The 24,090-nt window shown below is 39.4% G+C and overlaps 2 protein-coding genes across 2 annotated transcripts in view; both read left to right on the top strand.

Annotated features, from left to right (window-relative positions):
- LOC103711964 (endoribonuclease Dicer homolog 3b-like) overlaps window positions 1-24,090 on the top strand; it is a 78,597-nt gene that overhangs the window by 20,186 nt on the left and 34,321 nt on the right. The window contains exons 9-12 of the mRNA XM_039119996.1: window positions 12,567-12,702; window positions 15,415-15,520; window positions 15,617-15,809; window positions 15,896-16,056. Of these exons, the coding sequence (XP_038975924.1) occupies window positions 12,567-12,702; window positions 15,415-15,520; window positions 15,617-15,809; window positions 15,896-16,056 (596 nt within the window). The remainder of the gene's footprint in view (window positions 1-12,566; window positions 12,703-15,414; window positions 15,521-15,616; window positions 15,810-15,895; window positions 16,057-24,090) is intronic.
- On the top strand, window positions 5,565-6,711 carry LOC120106900. The gene is made up of 2 exons (XM_039119995.1): window positions 5,565-6,371; window positions 6,650-6,711. Exons 1-2 carry the CDS (start codon window positions 5,609-5,611, stop codon window positions 6,691-6,693), a joined length of 807 nt encoding a protein of 268 aa, XP_038975923.1. The 5' UTR covers window positions 5,565-5,608; the 3' UTR covers window positions 6,694-6,711.

Below are 24,090 nucleotides of genomic sequence, written 5' to 3'. Positions count from 1 at the left end.
ATTTGGCGGCCCATTACTCACATCTCCCCTTCTTTAAAAAAATTTCGTCCTCGAAATTTAACATACCCAATTTCAAAAAGGTTTGATATTTTTCCTTCATCTCGTCCTCCAGTTCCCACGTAGCCTCACGTTCGAGTGATTGTTCTACTGGATATTGACATAAGGAATCATATGCCTTCTTAATACTTGTTCCTTTCTATCTACCACACGTACAGGTTGCTCAGCATAGGTCAAGTCCTCTCTAAGCTGCAAAGGAGCCACTTCTACTACATAGCCCGTATCTGGAACATACTTTCTTAACATGGAAACATGAAATACATTATGAACTCTAGACAGTACCGATGGAAGTGCCAGTCTGTATGCAACAACTCCAACTCTTTCTAGAATTTCAAAGGGGCCCACATAATGCGGAATGAGCTTTCCGCGTATTCCAAATCGCATAACCCCTTTAGTAGGAGACATTTTCAAAAACACATAATCTCCGACCTGAAATTTTAATTTTCGCCTTCTATTATCTGCATAACTCTTCTGTCTGCTCTGAGCTATCCAAAGGCGTTCTCTCATTAGCTGAATATTTTCTATTGTTTGTTGAACAATTTCGGGACCCATAAGTTTTCTTTCACCAACATTATCCCAACAGATAGGAGATCTACACTTCTTTCCATACAAAGCCTCGTAAGGTGCCATCTGAATACTTGCCTGATAACTATTATTATATGCAAACTCAACCAAAGGCAAGTGACGATCCCAAGAGCCTCTCATATCAATCACACAAGCCCTCAGCATATCTTCCAAGATCTCAATGGTTCTTTCCGACTGGCCATCGGTCTGAGGGTGGAAAGCTGTGCTAAAGCTGAGAGTGGTCCCCAAAGCTTTATGCAGACCACCCCAAAAGTGAGACACAAACCACGAGTCCTTATCAGAAACAATGGATATGGGTACTCCATGCAACCTCACTATCTGCTCAATATAGAGCTCCGCAAACTTTTCCAGTGTCATTTCCACTTTGAATGCCAAAAAGTGAGCTGACTTAGTCAATCTGTCTACAATCATCCATATAGCATCATAACCCTTAGGGGTATGAGGTAACCGAGAGACGAAGTCCATTGTGATGTATTCCCACTTCCATTCAGAAATTGAAAGGGGACGCAACACTATTGCCGGTCTCTGGTGTTCTGCCTTAACCTGCTGACAAGTCAAACACTGAGCTACAAATTATGCAATTTCTCTCTTCATGTTATTCCACCAAAACATATTTTTCAAAGCTTTATACATCTTAGTATTCCCCGGATGCAGTATTATGAGCTTCCCTCATAATTTCTCTCTTTAAATCAGAGTCATTTGGAATACAAATTCTGTTTCTGAATCTCAATGATCCATCCTCATGAAGTCTGAACTCTAACTGAGAACCTGACTCAATGTCACTTCTAATCTTTTGCAACTGAGGATTATCTGCTTGAGCAATCTTGATCCTCTCTATCAAGGTAGGTTGGACACGTAGATTTGCCAAATATGCATCAAGATCATGCCAATATACCTCGATTTCTGCTCTCAAATCTTCCAAAATTCCTCTCTAAGAGGTGAGTAGAGCAGCAATACTACCAAAAGCTTTTCTGCTCAGTGCATCAGCCACCACATTAGCTTTTACCGAATGGTAATGTATACACAAATCATAATCTTTTATTAACTCTAACCATCTTCTTTGTCTCATATTAAGTTCCTTCTGAGTAAAGAGATATTTTAGACTTTTGTGATCCGTATACACCTTTCAAGATTCACCATATAAGTAATGTCTCCAAATTTTTAATGTAAATACAACAACAACAAGTTCAAGATCATGAGTGGGGTAATTTTCCTCATATGGCTTAAGTTGTCGAGAGGCATAAGCAATCACCTTATCATTCTGCATCAGCACACAACCAAATCCTTTCTTTGAAGCATCACTGTAAATGATATAACCTTCACCACTGGAAGAAAGGGTAAGGATGGGGCCTGACACCAAGCGTTGCTTAAGCTCCTGAAAGCTCTGTTCACATTTATCTGACCACTCAAACTTAACTCCTTTATGAGTTAGTCGAGTTAAAGGTGCAGCAATGGGAGAAAAACCCTCAACAAATCATCTGTAATACCCAACTAGGCTCAAGAAACTGAATTTTAGAAACACTATTTGGCCTGCTCTAGTTGATCACTGCTTCAACCTTCTTTGGGTCCACATAGACCCTCTTTAGATATCACATGTCCTAGGAACATCATCGCTATTAAAGATGGAGATCTTATTGGAGAAGCTCACCATCAACAAATTTCCTATCAAGCTTGGTTCTCTTTCAATGCTGAGTTCTAGCGTATTCGACATGGTTGTGTGCTACAAGGTCCCCATCAAGGTTTTAACAAAAACATAGATATATGGATTCGAAGCAGCTATCAAGTTGGCAGGCTTTGTATCCATCGATATTTCAACTTAAGGGCCGGCCCCAGTAGGCTTTGACGGTTATAGATAGAAGTAGAAACGTCAATGAAAGCCTACATTAGCGAGTAGCCATATTTAGGCGTAACTGACGGAACTACACTTCCAACCAAAATTTACTTTTCTTCAATTTGCCATACAGTTGCTCCTATCTTAGGGTTTCTAGTCTATCCTCAAATGTTATTCATGCTCGGCCTGACTTTCAGAATAAATTAAGATATCATCAATAAAAACCACGACAAATTTATCTAAAAAGGGCCTAAAATCCTATTCATCAGATCCATAAAAGCTACAGGTTATTTGTCAGCCCAAAGGGTATGACCAAAAATTCATAGTGCCCATACCGAGTATGAAAATCAGTCTTAGGCACATCTACAACCCTTAACTTTAACTGATGATACCCAGAACGAAGATGAGAATACCTGAGCACCCTTTAATTGATCACATAGATCATCAATTCTTGGTAGAGGATACTTATTCTTCACTGTCACTTTATTTATCTCCCGATAATCAATATATAACCTCAAACTTCCATATTTCTTCTTTACAAACAATACTGGAGCTCCCCAAGGTGACACACTAGGTCGAATGAAGCCTTTATCAAGCAAATCTTTCAACTGCTCCTTTAATTCTTTCATTTCAGCTAGAGCCATTCTATAGGGGGTTTTGGAGATTGGCGTGGTATTGGGAATCAAATCAATTGCAAATTCAATCTCTCTATCTGGTGGCAAACTAGGAAGATCTTCTAGAAAGACTTCAGGGTATTCCTCTACTACTAGGATATCCTCCAATCTTTGGTATAATTGTCTGGTATCCACTACTGTGGCAATATATGCCATACTCCACTTCCTGAGTAGCCGCTTTATTTGCATAGCAGAGACAACTCGAGGGGAAGTGTATGCACCACTACCCATGAAGCTAAATTCAGTATCTTCAGAGATCTGAAAGTTTACTCGATTTTCATGGCAATTAATGGTAGCAAAATGTGTCGCGAACCAGTCCATACCCAATATTATGTCAAAATCATGCATATCAATGACTATCAAATTAGCAATCATGTCTCTACCTATTATCTGAATTGAACAAGTCTTGCAGACTTGATTAGCGATCACCCCATCCCCTGCAGGGGTGCCAACATATAAATCATAATCTAATGGCACACAAGGCAGGTCATGTTTTTGCACAAATGTAAATGACATAAAAGAATGTGTAGCACTAGAATCAAATAACACATAAGCAGAAATAGATGCAATCGATAATGTATCTAAAACCACAGTGTTGGATACCTGAGCATCCTACTGAGTCAGTGCATAAATAGACCCTATGTGCGCGGTCTCCCCCCTTTCTGCTGCTTGGGAGAAGAAGATTGAGCCGACTGAACTGGAGCAAGAGAAGCTTGCATTTTTGGATCCTTGTAGCGTGAGGCCTCTTAACTGATTGAGAGTCTTATTGATTATGAGGGCACTCCGCTATCCTAGGACCCTGTTGGCCGTATTTGAAATAAGCTCCAGATAACCGTCTCCAAATTTCTGTCTTATAGGCACCTCCACATGCTTCACATTTAGACTTCTCTTGCTGATGTTGAGTAGCCTTCTCATAAGATCCCTGCTTTCCTAATTGCCAAGACCTATTACGAGATTGTGCAGATCTGATAGAATTCTGTCCACTGCGGTTATCGAATTCTCTGCTCCTCTTCTTTTGTTTCCCATCTTTAATATTCTGAGTTTCTTTCCAGATAATCCCCATGTTCTTAGCCCTATCAACCAGATCCTCATAGCTTGCTAAGTGCGCTGCGGCCAATCCCCAACATAAGTGAGGCAGAAACGAGGGGGTCGGGAGGCTCACCTAGTTCTGAGGAGGAGTCACGAACACCTTCTCCGACGACACAGACGTCCGTTCAGAGAGCTCCGTCTCTAAGGAAGGAGAAAAACAGTGAGAAAGGAGCAGTGACGTGGGGTCAGGAAATAGAAGGGTTCTGGAGGGTTCGACGATTGAGCCCCTCTCGAAGCAATGGGTAGTGGCGTCCAGATGAGCTGCTGACTTTGGTCCAGGTCGGCCCATCTGGCGGTCCAATACTCACAGGGAGAGGTGCTAACCACCGGGGGTGGTGATGGAGAGGGCGCAACTGTTGGCGTTGGAGGCCTCTCAAACGATCCAGTCAGATAGACCTTTGATAGCTCGGGACATCTGGGGCTCTACATCTGCTCGTGAAGCGCCCCGCTTGGTGTTTTTCACTTGGGAGCCCCCACCTCCAAGTTTCTTCAAGGTCAATTTTGATGGATGCATTCTGTAGGGCGGTAGGAGGGGAGGTGCGGGCTTCGTTGTCAGGGGCTCGGACTTCAGGATGATTGTGGTTGGAGGTTGCCACTTGTTTGATGCCTTAGTGCTAGGGACGGAGTTGAGAGCGGCCTGGCTTGTGTTATGTTCAGCGTGCCTTGCATGGGAGAGACTGTTAATAGGATCTGCAGGATCTACAGATCCTATTTACATATGGTTTCCATAGCAAATCTAATTACCTTTATTTCCACAATCTACTCATTTCCTTTGTTATTTCTATTAACTATGTATAGCTTAGTCTTCTTAATTTAGCTAGCAGAACTAATTTGCAGATTTATTGTGTATAGCTGTCTATAGCTAATTTTCTTGTAATGTACAGCTGTCTATAGCTAACTTCTCTGCACGGTTTTTCTATTTAATGAGATTCTCACAGAGATGAGAGATTATTCAGTCAATTTGACATGGTATCAGAGCCTATGTTCTGAATCTGGTCATTAACGCTTTCTCCTTTCAGTTTTCTCTAGTTTTAGTCCAAGGGGCTCTCGGTGTTCTAGATTTTTGAGTCTCGATACAGCCTTATGTTTTCTAGATTTTGAATTCTTGGTAAAGTTCTCTAGTTTTCTGGTTTCTAGCTTTCTGGTGTTCTTTCTTTTGGTCATAATATCTACATAAGCCTTTTGTGTTCGTTTCACTGGGAAGAACTACTCTGCTTGGGAGTTTCAGTTCAAGATGTTTATCAAAGGCAGGGAGCTTTGGGATCATATTGATGGCTCTTCTAAAGCTTCAACTGATGCTAAGGAATTTGCTCAATGGGAGACTAAGGATGCTCGGATTATTTCTTGGATTTTGGGGTCCATTGAGCCGCATATGGTGAACAATCTGCGGTCCTTTAACACCGCCAAGGAGATGTGGGATTATTTGAAGCGCATCTACAACCAAGACAACAATGCAAGGCGGTTTCAGTTGGAGTTGGAGATTGCAAATTACAGCCAAGGTAATCTTTCCATTCAGGAGTATTATTCTAGGTTTCTTAATCTGTGGAACGAGTATTCCGGAATCATTCATGCTAAGGTGGCAAAAGAAGCCTTGTCCGCTATTCAAGAGGTTCATGCAACCAGCAAACGTGATCAATTTTTGATGAAACTTAGGCCAGAATTTGAAGTTACTAGGGCTGCGCTATTAAACAGAGATCTTGTTCCCTCTTTGGATGTGTGTCTTGGTGAATTGCTTCGTGAGGAGCAACGGACTCTTACCCAGGCTGTTATGGCACAAGAGAAGCTGTCCTCAGATGCTGTGAATGTTGCATATGCTACTCAAGGGAAGGGAAAGGGCAAGGACAAGGTCCAGTGCTATTGCTGCAAGGAATTCGGCCATATTGCTCGCAACTGCAATAAGAAATTCTACACTTACTGTAAGCAGTCTGGGCACATCATTAAGGAGTGTCCTACGCGACCTCAGAATCGCCGAGCCAATGCTTTTCAAGCTGCGGTCAGTTCTTCTGCTTCTGTGGATCAGTCCGCAAGAATCGCATCTGCTGCAGACACATCAGCAGGTCCTAACCAAGTTGTTCTTACTCCAAAGATGGTGCAACAGATGATTATCTCGGCCTTTTCAGCATTGGGACTTCAAGGTAATGGTAAAACAATTTCTCATCCTTGGTTTGTTGATTCTGGAGCATCAAATCACATGACTGGCTGTTCTGATTTTCTGCAAAATGTTCGGTCCTATAACGGTACACAACACATTCAAATTGCTAATGGAAGTAATCTTCCTATTACTGCTATTGGAGATCTTAGTTCACCTTTCAGCAATGTGTTTGTGTCACCTGGACTCTCTACTAGTTTGATTTCAGTTGGTCAATTGGTTGATAACAACTGTGATGTGCATTTTTCTCGAAATGGTTGTCAGGTTCAGGATCAAGTGTCGGGAAAAATGATCGCGAAGGGGCCTAAAGTTGGAAGATTGTTTCCTTTGCATTTTACTCTTCCAAGTCTATTGTCTTTGGCTTGTACTGCTGCAACAAATCAGAGTGAGGTTTGGCATAAATGCCTAGGCCATCCTAACTCTCTTGTTTTGTCTCATTTAGTGAAGCATGGTTTTTTGGGCAATAAAGATCAGTTCTCTTCTTACAGCGTGTCTTTTGATTGTACTGCTTGTAAACTTGGAAAAAGCAAAACTCTATCTTTTCCTAATCATGGTAGTCGAGCTGAAAAATGCTTCGATATTATTCATAGTGATGTTTGGGGCATTACTCCTGTAACATCTTATGCCGGATATAAATATTTTGTGACGTTCATTGATGATTATAGTCGTTTCACTTGGGTGTATTTTCTTCGCTCCAAATCCGAAGTATTTTCTATTTTTTAGACCTTTGTGGCTTATGTTGAGACTCAATTCTCAACCTGTATTAAAGTATTAAGGTCTGACTTGGGCGGAGAATATATGTCTCATGACTTTCAGGGGTTCTTGCATCAAAAAGGTATAATTTCTCAGCGATCTTGTCCTTATACACCTCAGCAAAATGGTGTTGCTGAACGTAAGAATCGCCATCTGTTAGATGTTGTTCGCACCTTGTTGCTTGAATCCTCTGTTCCTTCTAAATTTTGGGGTGAAGCTTTGTCTACTGCAATTTATTTGATTAATCGACTGCCTTCTCAAATTTTGGACTTTGATTCCTCTTATTATCGTTTCTATGGCAAGCATCCTGGTTACAATCAGTTTCATACTTTTGGGTGTGTTTGCTTTGTTGACTTACCTGCTAATGAACGTCACAAACTTGCTGCCCTGTCGGTTCAGTGTGCCTTTATGGGTTATGGTATTGCTCAAAAGGGTTTTGTGTGTTATGATGCTGCTACTAAACGACTTCGTGTCTCTAGAAATGTAGTTTTCTTTGACAATCAGTATTTCTTTCAGTCCAATGTTGCCTCATCTTCTGATCTTGCCAGGATTCCTAGCTTTGATGATATATATCATTCTATTGAGCGCTTCAAACCAAATATTGTGTATAAGAGACGTCAGCCACCTCAGCCCCTTCCCGATACTGATCCACCACCTGAGCCTGTAGTCCCTGCGCCTTGGAGGTCCAGCAGAGCCTCCCATCCACCAGATAGGTATGGATTCTCACATACATCACTCAATGCGACTCTGTCTACTATCACGATTCCTACTTGTTATTCCTAGGCAATTAAGCAGGAATCTTGGGTGAAGGCCATGCAAGATGAGCTTCAAGCTTTACAAGAGAATCACACTTGGGATATTGTTCCATGTCCTTCTGATGTTAAATCTATTGGCTGTAAATGGGTGTATTCTGTGAAGCTACATCCTGATGGGACTGTGGAAAGATATAAGGCTCGGTTGGTTGCTCTTGGTAATAGACAGGAATATGGAGTAGATTATGATGAGACTTTTGCTCTGGTGGCTAAAATGACTATAATACGGACAGTTCTTGCCATTGCTGCTTCTAAAGGTTGGGCCCTACGACAAATGGATGTTAAGAATGCTTTTTTGCATGGTGATCTCAAGGAGGAGATTTTTATGACACCTCCACTAGGTTTATTCACTACACCATCTTCTGATGTGTGCAAGCTGAAGCGCTCTCTCTATGGCTTGAAGCAGGCACCTCGTGCTTGGTTTGATAAGTTTCGCTCCTCATTACTTGGTTTTTCCTTTGTCCAAAGTCAGTATGACTCTTCCTTGTTTCTCCGCAAGACTGAGAATGGAATTGTTCTTCTTCTGGTTTATGTCGATGATATAATTATTACAGGGACAGATTCTGTGTTGATTCAGCAGCTTCAACAACACCTACAGGCTTCATTTCACATGAAGGATCTTGGTTCTCTTCAATATTTTTTGGGCCTTGAGTTGAAGTCGGGATCTGTGGGTACTTTCTTGCACCAACATAAGTATACACAAGATTTGATTGCTTTGGCTAGACTTCAAGATGCTTCTTCTGTTGACACACCTTTGGAGGTGAATGTAAAGTATCATCGTGAGGAGGGCGAACTTCTTTCTGATCCCTCACTGTACCGACAGTTGGTTGGAAGTCTGAACTATTTGACCATAACTCAGCCTGATATTTCCTTTGCTGTTCAGCAAGTTAGTCAGTTTATGCAGACTTCTCGACACCTTCATTTGGCTGCCATCCGCCGTATCATTCGCTATCTGAGAAGCACTCCAACTCGCGGCTTATTCTTTCCTGCTGGTTCACCTATTCAGTTGAGGGCATACAGTGATGCTGATTGGGTTGGCTGTCCAGATACGCGTCGCTCAGTTACGGGCTGGTGTATGTTTCTTGGCAATGCACTCATTTCATGGAAGAGTAAGAAACAGGACTGTGTTTCTAAGTCTTCAACGGAGTCTGAGGATCGAGCCATGTCCTCTGCATGTTATGAGATTATTTGGCTTCGTGGATTGTTGGCTGAGCTTGGGTTCCCTCAACTTGAGCCCACTTCTCTTCATGCAGATAACACTAGTGCAATTCAGATTGCGGCTAATCCTGTCTTTCATGAGCGCACCAAGCATATTGAGATGGATTGTCACTCTATTCGTGAGGCTTATGATCGACGTGTTATCACTCCTCCTCATATCACCACGGATTTTCAGATTGCTGATGTGTTTACCAAGGCTATGACTCGTCAACGCCATAAGTTTCTAGTTGGCAAATTGATGCTTCTTGATCAGCCAGCATCAATTTGAGGGGGGATGTTAATAGGATCTGCAGGATCTACAGATCCTATTTACATATGGTTTCCATAGCAAATCTAATTATCTTTATTTCCACAATCTACTCATTTCTTTTGTTATTCCTATTAACTATGTATAGTTTAGTCTTCCTAATTTAGTTAGCAGAACTAATTTGCAGATTTATTGTGTATAGCTGTCTATAGCTAATTGTCATGTATGATAGCTAATTTTCTTGTAATGTACAATTGTCTATAGCTAACTTCTCTGCACGGTTTTTCTATTTAATGAGATTCTCATAGAGATGAGAGATTATTCAGTCAATTTGACAGAGACGTCCTCCTGGAGGGTGACTTTACAATGGTTATTGGGTGGATCCTACAGGCTTCTGGGGGGATCGACGACCCCCTGCTGAGAGATATCCGGGCCATGGTTTGTGATGGGATGGTGATTCAGGCGAAGCACGTGTTTAGAGAGGCTAATGGGGCGACAGATTGGGTAGCTTTTTTTGTTGCCAACCACTCGAGGGACCACTATGGGAGGGAGAGGCGGAGTTGCCTAGTGCTCTCCGTGATGTATTGCTTTTTGATTTTCTTGGCTGTATCCGTACACGCTATGTATGATACTTCCGTTTCAGCAAAAAAAAACAGCCTTCTTTCTCGGTGCCGGCCCCCTTGCGGGCTCCGCCGGCATTCGCTGTCATCCCTCCCTCCCTCCCCCGCTCTCTCTTTCTTTTTCTCTCTCATTCTGCCTCTCCCAGGGTTCCTTCTTTCCCAGTGCCAACCCCCTTGAGGCCTCGGTCGGGCTTCGCTGGCGTCCTCTCCCTCTCCATCTCCCTCCCTCCCCAGCTCTGTCTTTCTTTCCTTCTCCTTCTCCATCTCCGAGATGGCATCCCATTTTCTAAGTTGGAACCGTACTGGAGAGCCACCGGCACAGTTCGAAACGGGTGGAACCGGCTGGTTCGGGTTGGTTCCACCGACATTTCTTCAGACACGCACAAAAAAAAAGAATAAAAAACCAACAATTAATCATTTTGTTCAGTTTCTAGTTAAAATACATTGAAAAAGGCGAGGCATCAGCATGTAGTGGCTGAAAATGCAGAAATCTAATACAAAAGATCTTAAGTTTTCAAATGCCAGTAGTCTCATTTATATTCATTTGAACATGGAAGGGGAAAAAAGAAAAAATATAGCTTTTGCTCTTGGAAGAGTAGAAAAGTAATTAAAAAATATTATCAATTGATAGAGCATCAATTTATGTCAAGAAAAAATATGATTTCACATGACATCTAACAATAAAAGAAAAATAGAAAAACTAAACATCAAATCTTAATAAGAAAAGAAATGGTAGGGTGAAGATGCCTTGATGAACGAGATAGGAGGAGATGAAGAGGTGTAAGATGAGTACCTTCTTTGTTGCTGACCCTTTATACTGAAGAAAAGAAATAGAAAGATCAAAACTGTAGTAGTAAGAGAAAGAGGAGGTGAAAGATTTCGGATATTTGATAAGTGAGGAGACGCATCAAGTACCACATAAATGGGACTGCCATAGTAACTAGACCCATCAAGTCGTCAAACAAAATTTGAGATCTTTTTATCTCCATCCTTGATTCAATAATACCAACTGGAAACTAAAGAATATCAAAAATAAAAGGAAAATACTGCAAATTGACAACTAAAGTAACTGAAGTTTCATGACATGATCTTGGATCTTTGTCGATAAGGCATTGACATGGGACATATCTTGCGATCAACCATGCTAAGGGGCCCTTTTTTTCATCCATGGTTTGGTCAAAGTTGACTATTAAAAAGAGCTTATACTGAAACGTACCAAGGAGATTGGGAGGGAAACCAAGTGGTAACTTGCTATTCCTTCTCATATATGAACTTTTGAAAGAGAATGTGGATAAGGGTATGATGAGATGATATTCCATGAGTTTCAAACTAAGCCTTGAATTAAAATCTAAATTACTAAGGAAGACCAAAAAACTAACAAGAAAGAGAAAAAGCAGAAAACTTCTTTAAATCACTGCAGTCTGCTGCTATCCCCTTCACATCCAAAGAGGTCTAGTTCTCTGTAGACCAGAAGGAATTTTAAATTAAGTGGCTACCTTTTGACAGCTTAACCTTCACTGTCCTTGTGACTAATTTATGTCAGTATTTATCAATAATTTGCCTCTAAGATAGGTAGCAGACACGCATCTCCAATATGGACTAAGAAAACTAATAGACACTTAAAATCATATAATCTCGACTAAAATTTTACTCCAATCATGCCTTGAAGAGAAAGTAATACCAACAATAGACTCCTAGACTACTTAGCCTCTAGAGTCGGCAACCACTTTAATGGCTGAGTTGGCATAATCAGATGTTTTGGATGAAAGAAAGCTTGCATCAGAGTGACTTTGACCCAATTTGTGATCTAATGTGACAGCTCATAATTAGTTATCAAAAGTGACGTATAACGGGATTCACCATCAGAATTGTTCCGACAGTTCAGTTCTGCCTGTAGCTGCCAGAGGCTAGACAAATGCAGTTTTGAAAGTCGAGGGATGCATCTTGACCTAAGGAGCTCTAGAGTTGGGAACATATTGATGGTTGAGGACACATCATCAGATGTTTTGGACGAAAGCAAGCTCTCGCAGAGTGATTTCGACCCAACATGCACCCTACCTAATTTGACAGATTATACTTAGTTATCGTGTGTCATATGACAGGATTTTGCCTTCTGAATGTTGAATCAGATTCCATAAGCCTGACTATAAGAACTCCATGGATGTCTTCAAGTGAAAGCCATAGATTGTGGGTAGTCTTTTCAAAAGACTTGAAAATATGATAGCTAGTTAAGTTAGAGTACTTAGAATGTCCCTCTTTGCCAATTCCTGCATGCTAATACTAAGATATCAAGTTGTGAGATTTAGGCAAGTACTTAACTGTACCAATTATTTTTTAATGATTTTTTTCTTTGAGGTTGTTTTCTAGTACTCTTCATTTGTTTTCTTTTTCAATGACATATGCTGCTTCAATCTTTTGTTTCAGGTTTTTTTTCTTATTTTTTCAGATTGGTACATTGCATTGCCAAGTACAATTTCTCCTCTGGTTATTTCACCCAAATTTTTTGGACCAATATCTGATTTGTTTTGTAGGCAGCAAAAGTGTGTATAGAAAATGTCCATGTCCTATATGCTGTTGGAGAGAATGAATTTTCTAAAGCAAGTTTTGACTTATATATTTATTTTCTAGAGGAAGTATTGCACACAATAAAGAAGATATTACCACATGGTATGAATTTTTGCTCTCAATTGTACAATTATCCAGAAACTGATTCAGTAAAAATCAGCTATCTTTGTTAAGTAATACTTCTAATTTAATTTTGAATGCAATGATTTATTCCTGCTTTATTTTTGTTCCATTAACTGCAAAGTATTGATATGTTGGTAGAGTTTTCCTATACATTATGCACTACTAAATCATAATCATGATCATACACCTCATTAAAACATGTAGTTCGCAGATTATTTATTCTTCATCATGACTTTCATATATATTACATCTCTATCAATAGAGTCCATATCATTTTATGTATCTTTCTTCTAGGTGTCCTGAGCTCTTCCTCTCTCATTCCAAACCTTCTTCCATATTTGAGCCCTCTATACCAATGTCTTGAATCTTCTGATGCATCAAAAATAATATTAGAATTTAGAGCTTTGTATCACCTATTATATTTATAATTAATCATAGTAAATGGCATGAAGGCTCTAGATAAATAGTGAAGCCAAGGATTGCTCAAACTACTTGGGTTATTCTAGTGATGAGGTATTAAGCTCACCCATGATGGGCCCTGTCTTGGAATCCTGCAAATGGTAGGAGTTGGAGGATGAAACTTTAAGGGCAAGTGTTCAATGCCACAAGTTGTCTAATAATATAACAAAAGAGAAATTGTTATATGGCAGGGAAATTGCGGAAATTGTCTCATATAGTGGCGGAGCCTGGATTTTGCTTGATGTGGGAGAATGTTAACCACCAATTTGTGATGGTCATATATATTATAACTATTTGTTAAAAAGAAATAATTTGCCAATGCATGTAAGATAAATTTGTTTTTCCAAGCCATTGATAAGCATCAATAGAATTTTCTTTCATATGGAGAATATTTACAATAATTTTTGATCCACTAAATAACTAGTCATAAAATAAAAAAAATATCTATTATGCTATATAATAGGTTTCAGCACCAAATAGCTATTATCTTTTATAACTATAAATTAATATTAGTGGCAATTGCTTATTTTCAGTTTTATGCATTTAAATTATCATTAAAATTTGTAAATCAAAATATATAAAACATATAGTGGGGAAAGGCCAAGTCCATACTATTCCTTTTTTTGTTAAAAGAAACACTAATTCATATATTTTTCATTACAGTGACAGATTGCTGTTTGAATAAAACCTTTAGCATAATAATGGTCAAAAACAAAAGAAATGGATGAATAGGCAATTGATTTAGGACTAATTGCAGTTATACTTCCTCTATGCTAAAGATTAGGCATATGATAGCTAAAAATAAGAAATTTAAAATAAGACAAAGTTTGAAAGAGAGAGCATGCCAATCTTTGTTCAAATCAACGTTGGCGGAACCGACCTAAACCGGCCAGTTCCGCCCGTTTCGAACTGTACCGGTGGCTCACTAGTACGGTTTCGGCTCTGAAAATGGGATGTGTTCCTGGAGCCGGAGAAGGAGAAGGGAGGGCCGACGCCGGAGAAGAAGGGCCACCATTCTTTGTTTATTATGATGGCCTCTAAACTGAAATTTGAAAAATAAAATATCAGTAGCATCAACAAGGACAGACTTTGGCCTCTAAACTTCAGTTAGAAAGGGCAGCCCGGTGCATAAGGCTCCCACCATTGCAGGGTCTAAGAAGGTTAGATGACAGACTAACTTAAAGGATGACATAAGAAAATCAAAAATCAGTAGCATCAACAATGACAGATTAACTTAAATGACGATATATAGAAATATTTAAATTCACTTCGGACTCCATTACAGTTCTCATAGAAAAAGCTAGGACACTAGTATTTTTAAACTTCTCTCCAATTAGCCTCCTTGTTTTGGCAAACTCTGGGGAATGAGAAATAGAAAGAGAGGGGATGCCGCACATGTTTTTGAGAAAAAATTATGAGCTAATAGGTGACTTAAAAATCTAAAACAAATATAAACACACAAATATTTTCTCTTATACATGCTCAAAAAAATCTTTCTTTTACTAATATTTCATCAGAGTTAATATTACCAAGACATTTATTAGTAGCATGACCATCATATAGGAGAAGAGATCAATTTTAAGATGTATAATTCTTCCTGTCACCCCTAATGATGTTTTCTTGCTCTTGTTTTGTGGGCCCATCCAGCTGTGATTGTTAGGTAATGGCAGGGTGGCCTCCAATGAAAATTCCTAGAAAAAGTCTATATAATCATTTGATTTCATTTCAGTCTATAAAATAGCTAATCTATCTGCCAAAAAGCAATATAATTCTTATGTTTATTTAAAATCATATACCTGTGATGTGCGCTAAGGAAACGGACTTCTACCCAGCATCCTTTTATCCATCATTTTATCGGAGGCAATCTTATTGAAAGAAAAGAACTCTTTGCATAAGACTAGGTTTAAATACTCTTAAATCAGCTCAAACTAAACCTAAGTAAAGAGAGAATTTATACTGTACTGGTTATAATTCAATGTTACAGTTGTATGCTTCATGTATATTTACTTGGTAGAGCTTTTATTCATATTCATGTTCACTCGTGTTTGTTTGATGTGGATTCTCAAAGTTTCATTTTTTGCTACTCAAGTAGAAAGTCTTTGATAGGATTACATGGTGAAAAAGATTTATAAGTTGACCCAGAGTAGATTAAATAGAGTTTGCTTGTCATCATTTTGGTAATTTTGTTATGGGTATTGTGTACTTTTAATCATGTTTGTGGAATCTATTCAGACTATGAACAACTTACAAAAACAGAAAGCAACTATATTGAGGCAACTAAAATGGGACTTGTATCTCCTAAGTTGGACAAACTGGTTCATATTTGTCAATCATTTGGGTAAGAATCATCAGTTGTTATGCTATTCCTTTCACTTGCTGATCGATTAGTCTACAACAGTTCATGAAAATTTAAATCTTAACCTTTGATTCGCAGGTCATCTAAAAAATTACTTTGTCTAATTTTTATACAAAGAATTATAGCAGCTAAAGTGATTGAACGATTCATGAAAATGATCAGTAAGTTATCTCATTTTGCAATCTCTTATTTAACGGGGGGGAATTCATCGAAAGATGCTCTATCCCCAAAAATGCAAAAGGCTACTCTAGATATGTTTCGAGCTGGGAAGGTACGATATGGTATCATGAAATTAACTTGGATAACCTATATAGGTCTGTTTCTATTATCTATAAAGCTTGAAAAAATGTATTGCAGGTAAACATCTTGTTCACTACAGATGTAGCTGAAGAGGGAATTCATGTACCTAATTGTTCTTGTGTGGTACGTTTTGACCTGCCCAAAACAGTTCGTAGTTATGTCCAGTCTCGTGGCCGAGCACGGCAGAGTGATTCCCGTTATGTCCTCATGATCGAAAGGTAGAAACATATTGTTTGAAATTTTTTAAGCTGTGTTTATTGTCTATCTCCATTGTTCAACTTCAAGGAATACATTGACTTTATATCATTTGCTTTGTCCATAATCTGTCTACTAGTTTCTAGTTCTTTGATTCCTTAGAAATATTATTTGAAAATTCTGTGTAATGTTTGCATAGTTATAATTTGACTTTTGAGAATTCCTGAATAAACTACTGTTTAAATACTCTTAAGTCCCATCATAGCCTGTTCTACAGAATACTACACTTAAAAAGATAAAGGGACCAACAACAAAAAGAAAACTAGTAATTTGCTGAAGGTGCTTCAACTATCACTAGATCTGAAAAGCAATCCCAAAACACTGAGTTGTCTTACCCAAAAGAAACACTAAGTCAACTTCTATCAGAAGGGTCCGCTATTAGCCATTGCTGGCCATTTAAAAAGATTTTATAATAATTGGTGGGAGATTACATTGCTCAATAAGTAACTTTACCATAAGCAAAAGAATTCAAGCCACCATTGAAGCTAAATGACTTTTTAGAACATAACACATAAATCAAATTATCATTGAGAAGTTCAGGATGAAGCTTGGACCTGAAAGAGTTTATACTAAAACATGAATGTTGATATTTTCTTACAAGAAATGAGATATTTCAAATAATCAAAGTATATAATTTTGAAAAGAGTTCAAATGATTTACATAAAACCACACCTTCAAAAGTCTCTTATATCCTTGAGGTTACTTATAGTCTCCTTGCTAAAGCAGATGAAGCCCTTATTTCCTTATAAAAAAAACGGGATATGGTAACTTATAATCAAGTTCCACAGTGTTGGAACCGGCATTATGTTGGTAGGTTGGCGGTGCGGTACAATATAGTACTGCGCCATGCTGTTCTGGCATGAATCAATAGGGAATTCGGCAAGGAAGGGGGAGAGGGAGAAGGAGAGAGAGAGGACAAGAGAGAAGAAGGTATTGGATTACCCCCACACACGTTGCGACGATCGCAGCGGAAAGACACGTGCAAGGGCGTTCATCTCATGAACGTTCTAGGGAACGTAGATTTCAAAAAAATTCTAGAGTTCTCTAACTCAGTTTTATGAAATCTAAAGGGAAGATTAAAATTAAAAAACATGATTAATTTCAGATCTACTACAATTCCTAATTGTATAGAATTTATAAAGATCTAATCTTGACCTTTGAGCGGGTAGAACTTCACCGCTATCTGATGATCGTAGGATTTCTGGTTCTCTTGAAGCCGCACAAGCGTCCGGCCTTTACAGGTATCCACACGAGGTACAGATCGCTCCAAGATCACACCGGGGTGCTAGCTCCCTTGCAGAGATCACCTTTGATGGCTGAATTCCTCTCTTTTTAATCAACTCCTTGATTACTTTGAGAGGAAGAAGAAGGAAGACGACGAATGTTGAAGGGGAGGAAGAAGAAGACGATGGCTCTTCTTCTTTCTCTCTTGCTCACGCCAAAGGGGAGGGAGAGGGTGGTGGCTGATTGAAGGCTCCAAATCCTTATGCATCACGCCTGGTCCCTTTAAATAGGCATCTCATGCCTACACAAATAAGGAATAATTTCATCAATCAATCAATCCTTGATTCATCCCTCCAAAATCAGCTACACCCCTTACTTAATTCTATCACAACCCTTACTTAAAAGTGATTGGAGAGAATCCAAGGGATGTGCTCGTGCCATGTGGCAATCCGCGTGAAAGAGGAGAAGCATCCGGCCCTCCATGTGGCATGGGATCAAACTAGGAAAGGAGGGGCGGACGCCCCTCCTTTCTTCATGCGTGTGAGAAGGAGGGGCGGACACCCCTCCTTCTTTCCTTCTTTGTTCCACACGGCATGAAGGAAGATCCCTTCCTGGTTTTTCATGCATTTATTTCCTAATCTAATTAGGAATTACATGGTCCCACTTGGCCAATTGAATTCTAATCTAATTAGAACCCAATGTGTCCTCCAAATTGATTTATATGAATCCTAATCCAATTAGGACTTGAATTGGACTTCATGAATCAAGTTCCTTATCTAATAAGGGTTCTAATTAATTAGGCCTTGCCATCCTTATCCAATAAGGTTAAGCCTAATTTAATTAGGTCCAATTAAATCAATTAAATTGCAATCCAATTGCAAATCCTTCTTCTTTAATTCACTAACTTTTAGCGGGTTAAACCAATTGTCAATCAAATTGACAATCAATTTTAATTGCGAATCTAAACCGCAATCCAACCGTCGGAACGATCAAAACCTCTAATGTGTGTGACCCCGTAGGTTTTATTCTGACTGGTAGTGAGATATATTATGATCTCCATCATAATATCATCGAAACTCCTTTCAATGGGTTGAAACGATTTCAACTCTGCTCTTAGGGTTCACTGATCACCAAGTGAATGCCTTTGAGTCTCACAATCCACTAGTGACACCTAACAGCATATAATGACAACCCAGCAGAACGGAAGGGATGAACCTCTAGGTGCAGTTAGCGTATGATACAGTACCTCTATCGTAGATCCCGACATGATGGAGGTTATGGATAACTCGTCAAACCCCATCGTCTGTCTTATGTCAGATTTATTTGACTCAAGTTCGAGATTGGAAAACTCTTTTTTCAGAACTGCCCTGGCCAAGGTCTTTCGAACTTAATCTTATAAATCACATAGGATCACTCCTAATCTATCAAGGTGGATAGATCCCATCTAGATGCAACCCTGATGCGACAGCGAACCTACTGCAGCCAATCTGCACCACAAGAACCCTTAGGGCTCATGTTTATGTGCTCGTCAAACTACAGCAACCTCACCGTGACTAGTTGAGGCATCGCATGTCTAAGTACTAGTCATACAATTGCAGCATCAAGTAAGTCACTGACGAATGGATAGACATCCAAGTGACTTCTTGCTTTGATCACGCTCAGTACCCTTATTCTCTAACAAGCACTTGCACAATCACTCCAGTGTCCCCATACTATGGACTCAAGACTCGTCCATCAAAGAAAGCGATCTGTGCACTAATCTCAGTGGATCGATCACCGTCCTCATGATGATCCATTGATCAGGAGCAATTCAGAAATTAATCACCAATGACACATGCCTCAAATTCTCAACTTTTGAGAATATGCGTCATCATCTTATTAATTCCTTGGACGATTCATGGATACATAAGAACATGAATGAAAAGAATGCCCAACTTAATAAATTCATAATTAGGTTAAGTACAAATTTATGTCCTAGAACTAAATAATGCGTCAGCCAAATTGGCTTCTAGGGCATACTTCTAACAATCTCCCACTTGCACTAAAGCCAATTAGCCATAAATCTAAGCCCCATCTTCTCAAGATGCGCTTCAATTTTCTGCTGACTTAGCTGCTTAGTGAATGAATCTACCACGTTGCCTGTGGAGTCTACTCTCTGCACCTCTACTTATTTCTTTTCAAGGTAGTCGCATATCAGGTTAAATCACCGCTCCATGTGCTTAGACTTCTGGTAAGACCCTTGGCTCCTTAGCTAGTGCTATGGTGCCAATGTTATCACAGTAGAGTGTTATGGCATCTGATGACATTACACCTATCTCTGCAATAAACTTCTTGGACTAGAAGGTTTCCACTGCACCATTAGAGGCGACGACACATTCAGCTTCCAAGGTAGAATCTGCTATGATCGGTTTGGAACTCTTCCAATTTACCGAACCACCATTGCACAAGAACACATACCCTGATGTAGACTTTCTATCATCAATGTCAATCATGAAGTCTGAATCTGTGTATCCTTCTACCTTTAATTCTGATCCTCCTCCAAAGACCAAGAACATGTCCTTAGTTCTTCTCAAGTACTTAAGATTGTTCTTCACAGCTGTCCAGTGCTCTTCGCCTGGATTTGACTGATATCTACTTGTGACACTCACAGCAAGTGCTATATCAGGTCGTGTACATAGCATGGCATACATGAGGCTCCCTATTGCCGAAGCATAATGGATCTTGCTCATCCGCTGAATCTCTTCAGATGTGTTGGGGCACATCTTTTTGGAGAGATTTATCCCATGCCTAAGGGGTAATAATCCCCTTTTAGAGGTTTTCATGCCGAACCTCTTCAGCACTCCCTCTATGTTATATTCTGTGATAGGACAAGCATCCTCTTAGATCTATCTCTATAGATCTTAATTTTCAAAATATAGGATGCTTTCCCAAGGTCTATCATGGAGAATTCCTTAGACAACCAAACCTTGACATAAGTTAGTATGGGAATATCATTTCCAATTTGAAGGATATCATCCACGTACAATACGAGGAATGCAATAGCCCTTCCACTAACCTTCTTATAAACACATGGTTCCTCCTCGTTTTTGATAAAATCAAACGATTTGATTACATCGTTGAAACGAGTGTTCCAACTCCGAGAATGCTTGCTTTAGTCCATAAATAGACCTTTGCAGCTTGCAGACCTTGTGATCACCATCACTGGAAGTGAAACCCTAAGGCTGCTTCATATAGATATCTTCCTCAAGGTATCCATTTAAGAATGCAGTTTTCACATCCATCTGTCATATCTCATAATCGTGATATGCTGCAATGGCAAACAATGTTCGAATTGACTTCAGCATGGCTACTGGTGTAAAGGTTTTCTGATAGTCAATCCCTTCGCACTGACTATAACCTTTTGCCACTAGCCTCACCTTATAAGTCTCTACCTTGCCATCCGAACTTAGTTTCCTCTTGTAGATCCATTTACACCCAATAGGTACTATACCTTCTGGTGGATCTACTAAGGTTCAGACTTGGTTGGAATGCATGGAGTCTATCTCTGATTTCATTGCTTCCATCCATTTCTCAGAATCGATGTCTAGCATCGTCTCGTTGTAGGTGTTGGGATCTTTACAATGATCCCTATTTTCCATGGAACACTTCCTCTACATCCTCTGTAAGTCTACCTAAATACCTTTCAGGAGGACGGAAGATCCTACTAGACTTAGGAGGTGGAGGAGATACAACATGTAATGGCTCAATACGAATAGGTTCTATAGGCACAATAGCTCGTTGCTCTTCAGAAACTCTCTTCGAGCTCAATTTTCCTTCCACTGCCTCTATCAAGGATAAACTATTTTTCAATGTAGATAGCATGTCGGCTCACAAACACTTTGTGATCCTTTGGGATGGAAAAATGGTATCCTAATGACTCTTTAGGATATGCAATAAAACGAGTATTAATTGTCTTATCCTCTAACTTGTCCGCCTGTTGTCGCTTGACGTGGGCCGGACATTTCCAAATCTTGAGATAACCAAGACTCGGTTTCTTATCATGTCATATCTCATACGGTGTGGTAGGAACAGATTTAGAGGAAACTTTATTCAATAAGTAAATAGCTGAAAATAGGGTATCTCTCTAAAGAAACAAGGGTAAATTAATGAAGCTCATCATGGACCTGACCATATCCAATGGGGTCCGATTCCTCCTTTCTAACACTCCATTGAGCTGAGGTGTAACAGGAGGGATCTATTATGAAACTATACCATTCTCCTTGAGATAGTCACGGAACTTTCCATTAAGGTGATCACCTCCTCGGTCCGATCGAAGAACCTTAATGAGTTTTTCCTGTTTGTTTTTTCTACTTCATATCTAAACTTTTTGAACTTTTCAAAAGCTTCAGATTTATGTCTCATACACATATCCATACCGTGAGTAATCATCGGTAAATGAAGTAAAAAATTATGACCCTTAGCCTGCACATCGAATGGGCCACACACATCAGTGTGTACTAGGGTAAGTATTTTAGTGGACCTTTCTCCGTGTCCTACAAAGGGTAATTTGGCCATCTTTCCTTGAATGCAGAATTCACAAATCGGATATGACTCGAAAGTCAATGAGCCTAAAAGCCCATATTTCTCCAATTTGTTTATTCTGTCTTCTCCTATATAGCCAAGCTTCGGTGCCACAAATACTTTAGATTTATCTCATCTCTAATCTTTTGGATCCTATGGTACTCACTGTTTGCTCAGATATATTTATAGATACATCCATATGTATTTGATAATGACTATCAATCATAAAACTATGTGCAACCAATTTATTTCTCAAATAAATGGAATAGTAGTCTTATAAAAATCTTCCTGTGCTAAACAAGATACAGAAATCAAATTTCTGCTAGCAACAGGTAACAGTCCCTAAGTATCGTGAGCATATCTGACATATCTTCTGAAGGTGTGTCATCCTTCTTGCTCTTTATGCTTCCTATGTAGATAGGATAGTTCCTCTTCCAATGACCGTCCATGATGCAATGGAAACACTTTCCCTTGCAATCGGCATTTTTCTTGGAACTTCCTTGGCATTTTCTCGATCTTCTGCTTCTTCGCAGTCTTCTTCTTCTTCCAGGTAGACTGTCTCTTGGAAGTAGAAACCAACTCGACAGCGAGAACTATGCCCCTTGAACTCTTCAAGGTCCCTAAGTAGTTACTAATTTATTTAACAATTCTGTTTTGATGCATACAATCTTGTTCATATGGTAGTTTACTATAAACTGTTCATATGAAGTTGGAAGGGATTGCGGGATCAAATCTGATTTCCATTCCTTGTGCATGGTCATGCCAAGCTTCTCAAGCTTCTTTAAGTCCTTTATCATGGTCAAACCATGATCACGGACAGACTGCCCATCGCGCATCTTGGTCTTGAAGAGCCTCTTGGACACTTCAAATCAAGCTGCGTGACTATGATCACCATACAACTCTTGCAGGTGATTTAACGTGTCCCTGGCAGTCTTCATGTTCTCATGCTGGCATTTTAATTTATTGGACATGGATGCCATTATGTAGCACCTAACTTTATTGTCATCGTCCGTCCACTTAGCATGCGTCTTACGCTGATTAGTAATCGGACGGACTGGTAACACAGGGATTTCATGGTTTAGCACATACCCTAATTTCTCACAATACAAAATCATTTTTGAAATTACAGAGCCAGTCTTTATAATTTGGTTTGGTCAAACGGTTGTTCTCTAGGATATCAGTTAATAGTTTGGAAGCTAACTTTATAATCCTCAGAGAGTAAAGATTCTAGTTAGAATTTTGTACTCGAATTTCTATTTGTTTTAGGGACTTTTAAAACAAACACCTTCCACTATTTCTTCGAATCTCTCACACTCCTCAGGTAGAGAAACGGAAATCCTTCGCGATTAGGATTTCTAGTGGGGTGCTACGGTCCCACCAATTTACATACCACCTCACCTAATAGTTATTGGTGACACATAAACGATGAGTGTACAACTCTTGTGCAATGCTTCTCAAGCAAATTGTAGCGCTATCCGGTCTCTAAGTAATGAAGACCTCACCTAACAGTTATTGGCTCCATTCCTTAGTTAAGTCGGACCCACCGTATAACCGCAGAAGCAAAGTCGTCATTGGGTCCCTCACCTAACAGTTATTGGGCCCAACCCTATCTTTACCCCTACAACATCTCATGTCTGTAGAGAGGTCCGGTCCCCTGATGCAACTTGCCCACTGTATCCAGCCGAGACAAATCAACCCCGGAAAGACCTTAGCAGCTCTACTACGGTGGAAGACCACTAGACTTAATATTGGGTAATCTAGTCTTAGTGATTCCAACTTTGTGCTATTTATATGAGGTAATCGATCAATTGGCCAGGTAAGCATGTGGGAGGCTCTCCTTACTCAGAGAGTAAGGTCCTAATTAAGTAATCACCTTTAACGCTTTCCTAGACACCAATTAGATCAATTAATCAAATATGACTAGCTCAATGTATCGTTCACTCTCGACTGATTGAGGAGGTTTTAAGTCTAATATAGGATTTTCATCTCATGTAAATATGAAACTCCTTTCATATGTTATGCGTTTACATCTTATGTAAATGTCATATTGTTTAGATTTACATCCTATGTGAATTTGAAACCCTTTGCATATGTGTTTACATCTTATGTAAATGGCATATTAGTTCAGGTTTACATCTTATGTAAATGGCCTAACCTAATTGGGTTTTTATTCACATCTTATGTAAAATTGCTTAGCATATATATACATCTCA

The sequence above is a fragment of the Phoenix dactylifera genome, unplaced genomic scaffold, assembly GCF_009389715.1.
Source record: "Phoenix dactylifera cultivar Barhee BC4 unplaced genomic scaffold, palm_55x_up_171113_PBpolish2nd_filt_p 000675F, whole genome shotgun sequence".
Classification (NCBI taxonomy): domain Eukaryota; kingdom Viridiplantae; phylum Streptophyta; class Magnoliopsida; order Arecales; family Arecaceae; genus Phoenix; species Phoenix dactylifera.
The sequence above is the reverse complement of the archived record's forward strand: the minus strand, read 5'-3'. Positions and strand labels throughout refer to the sequence as shown.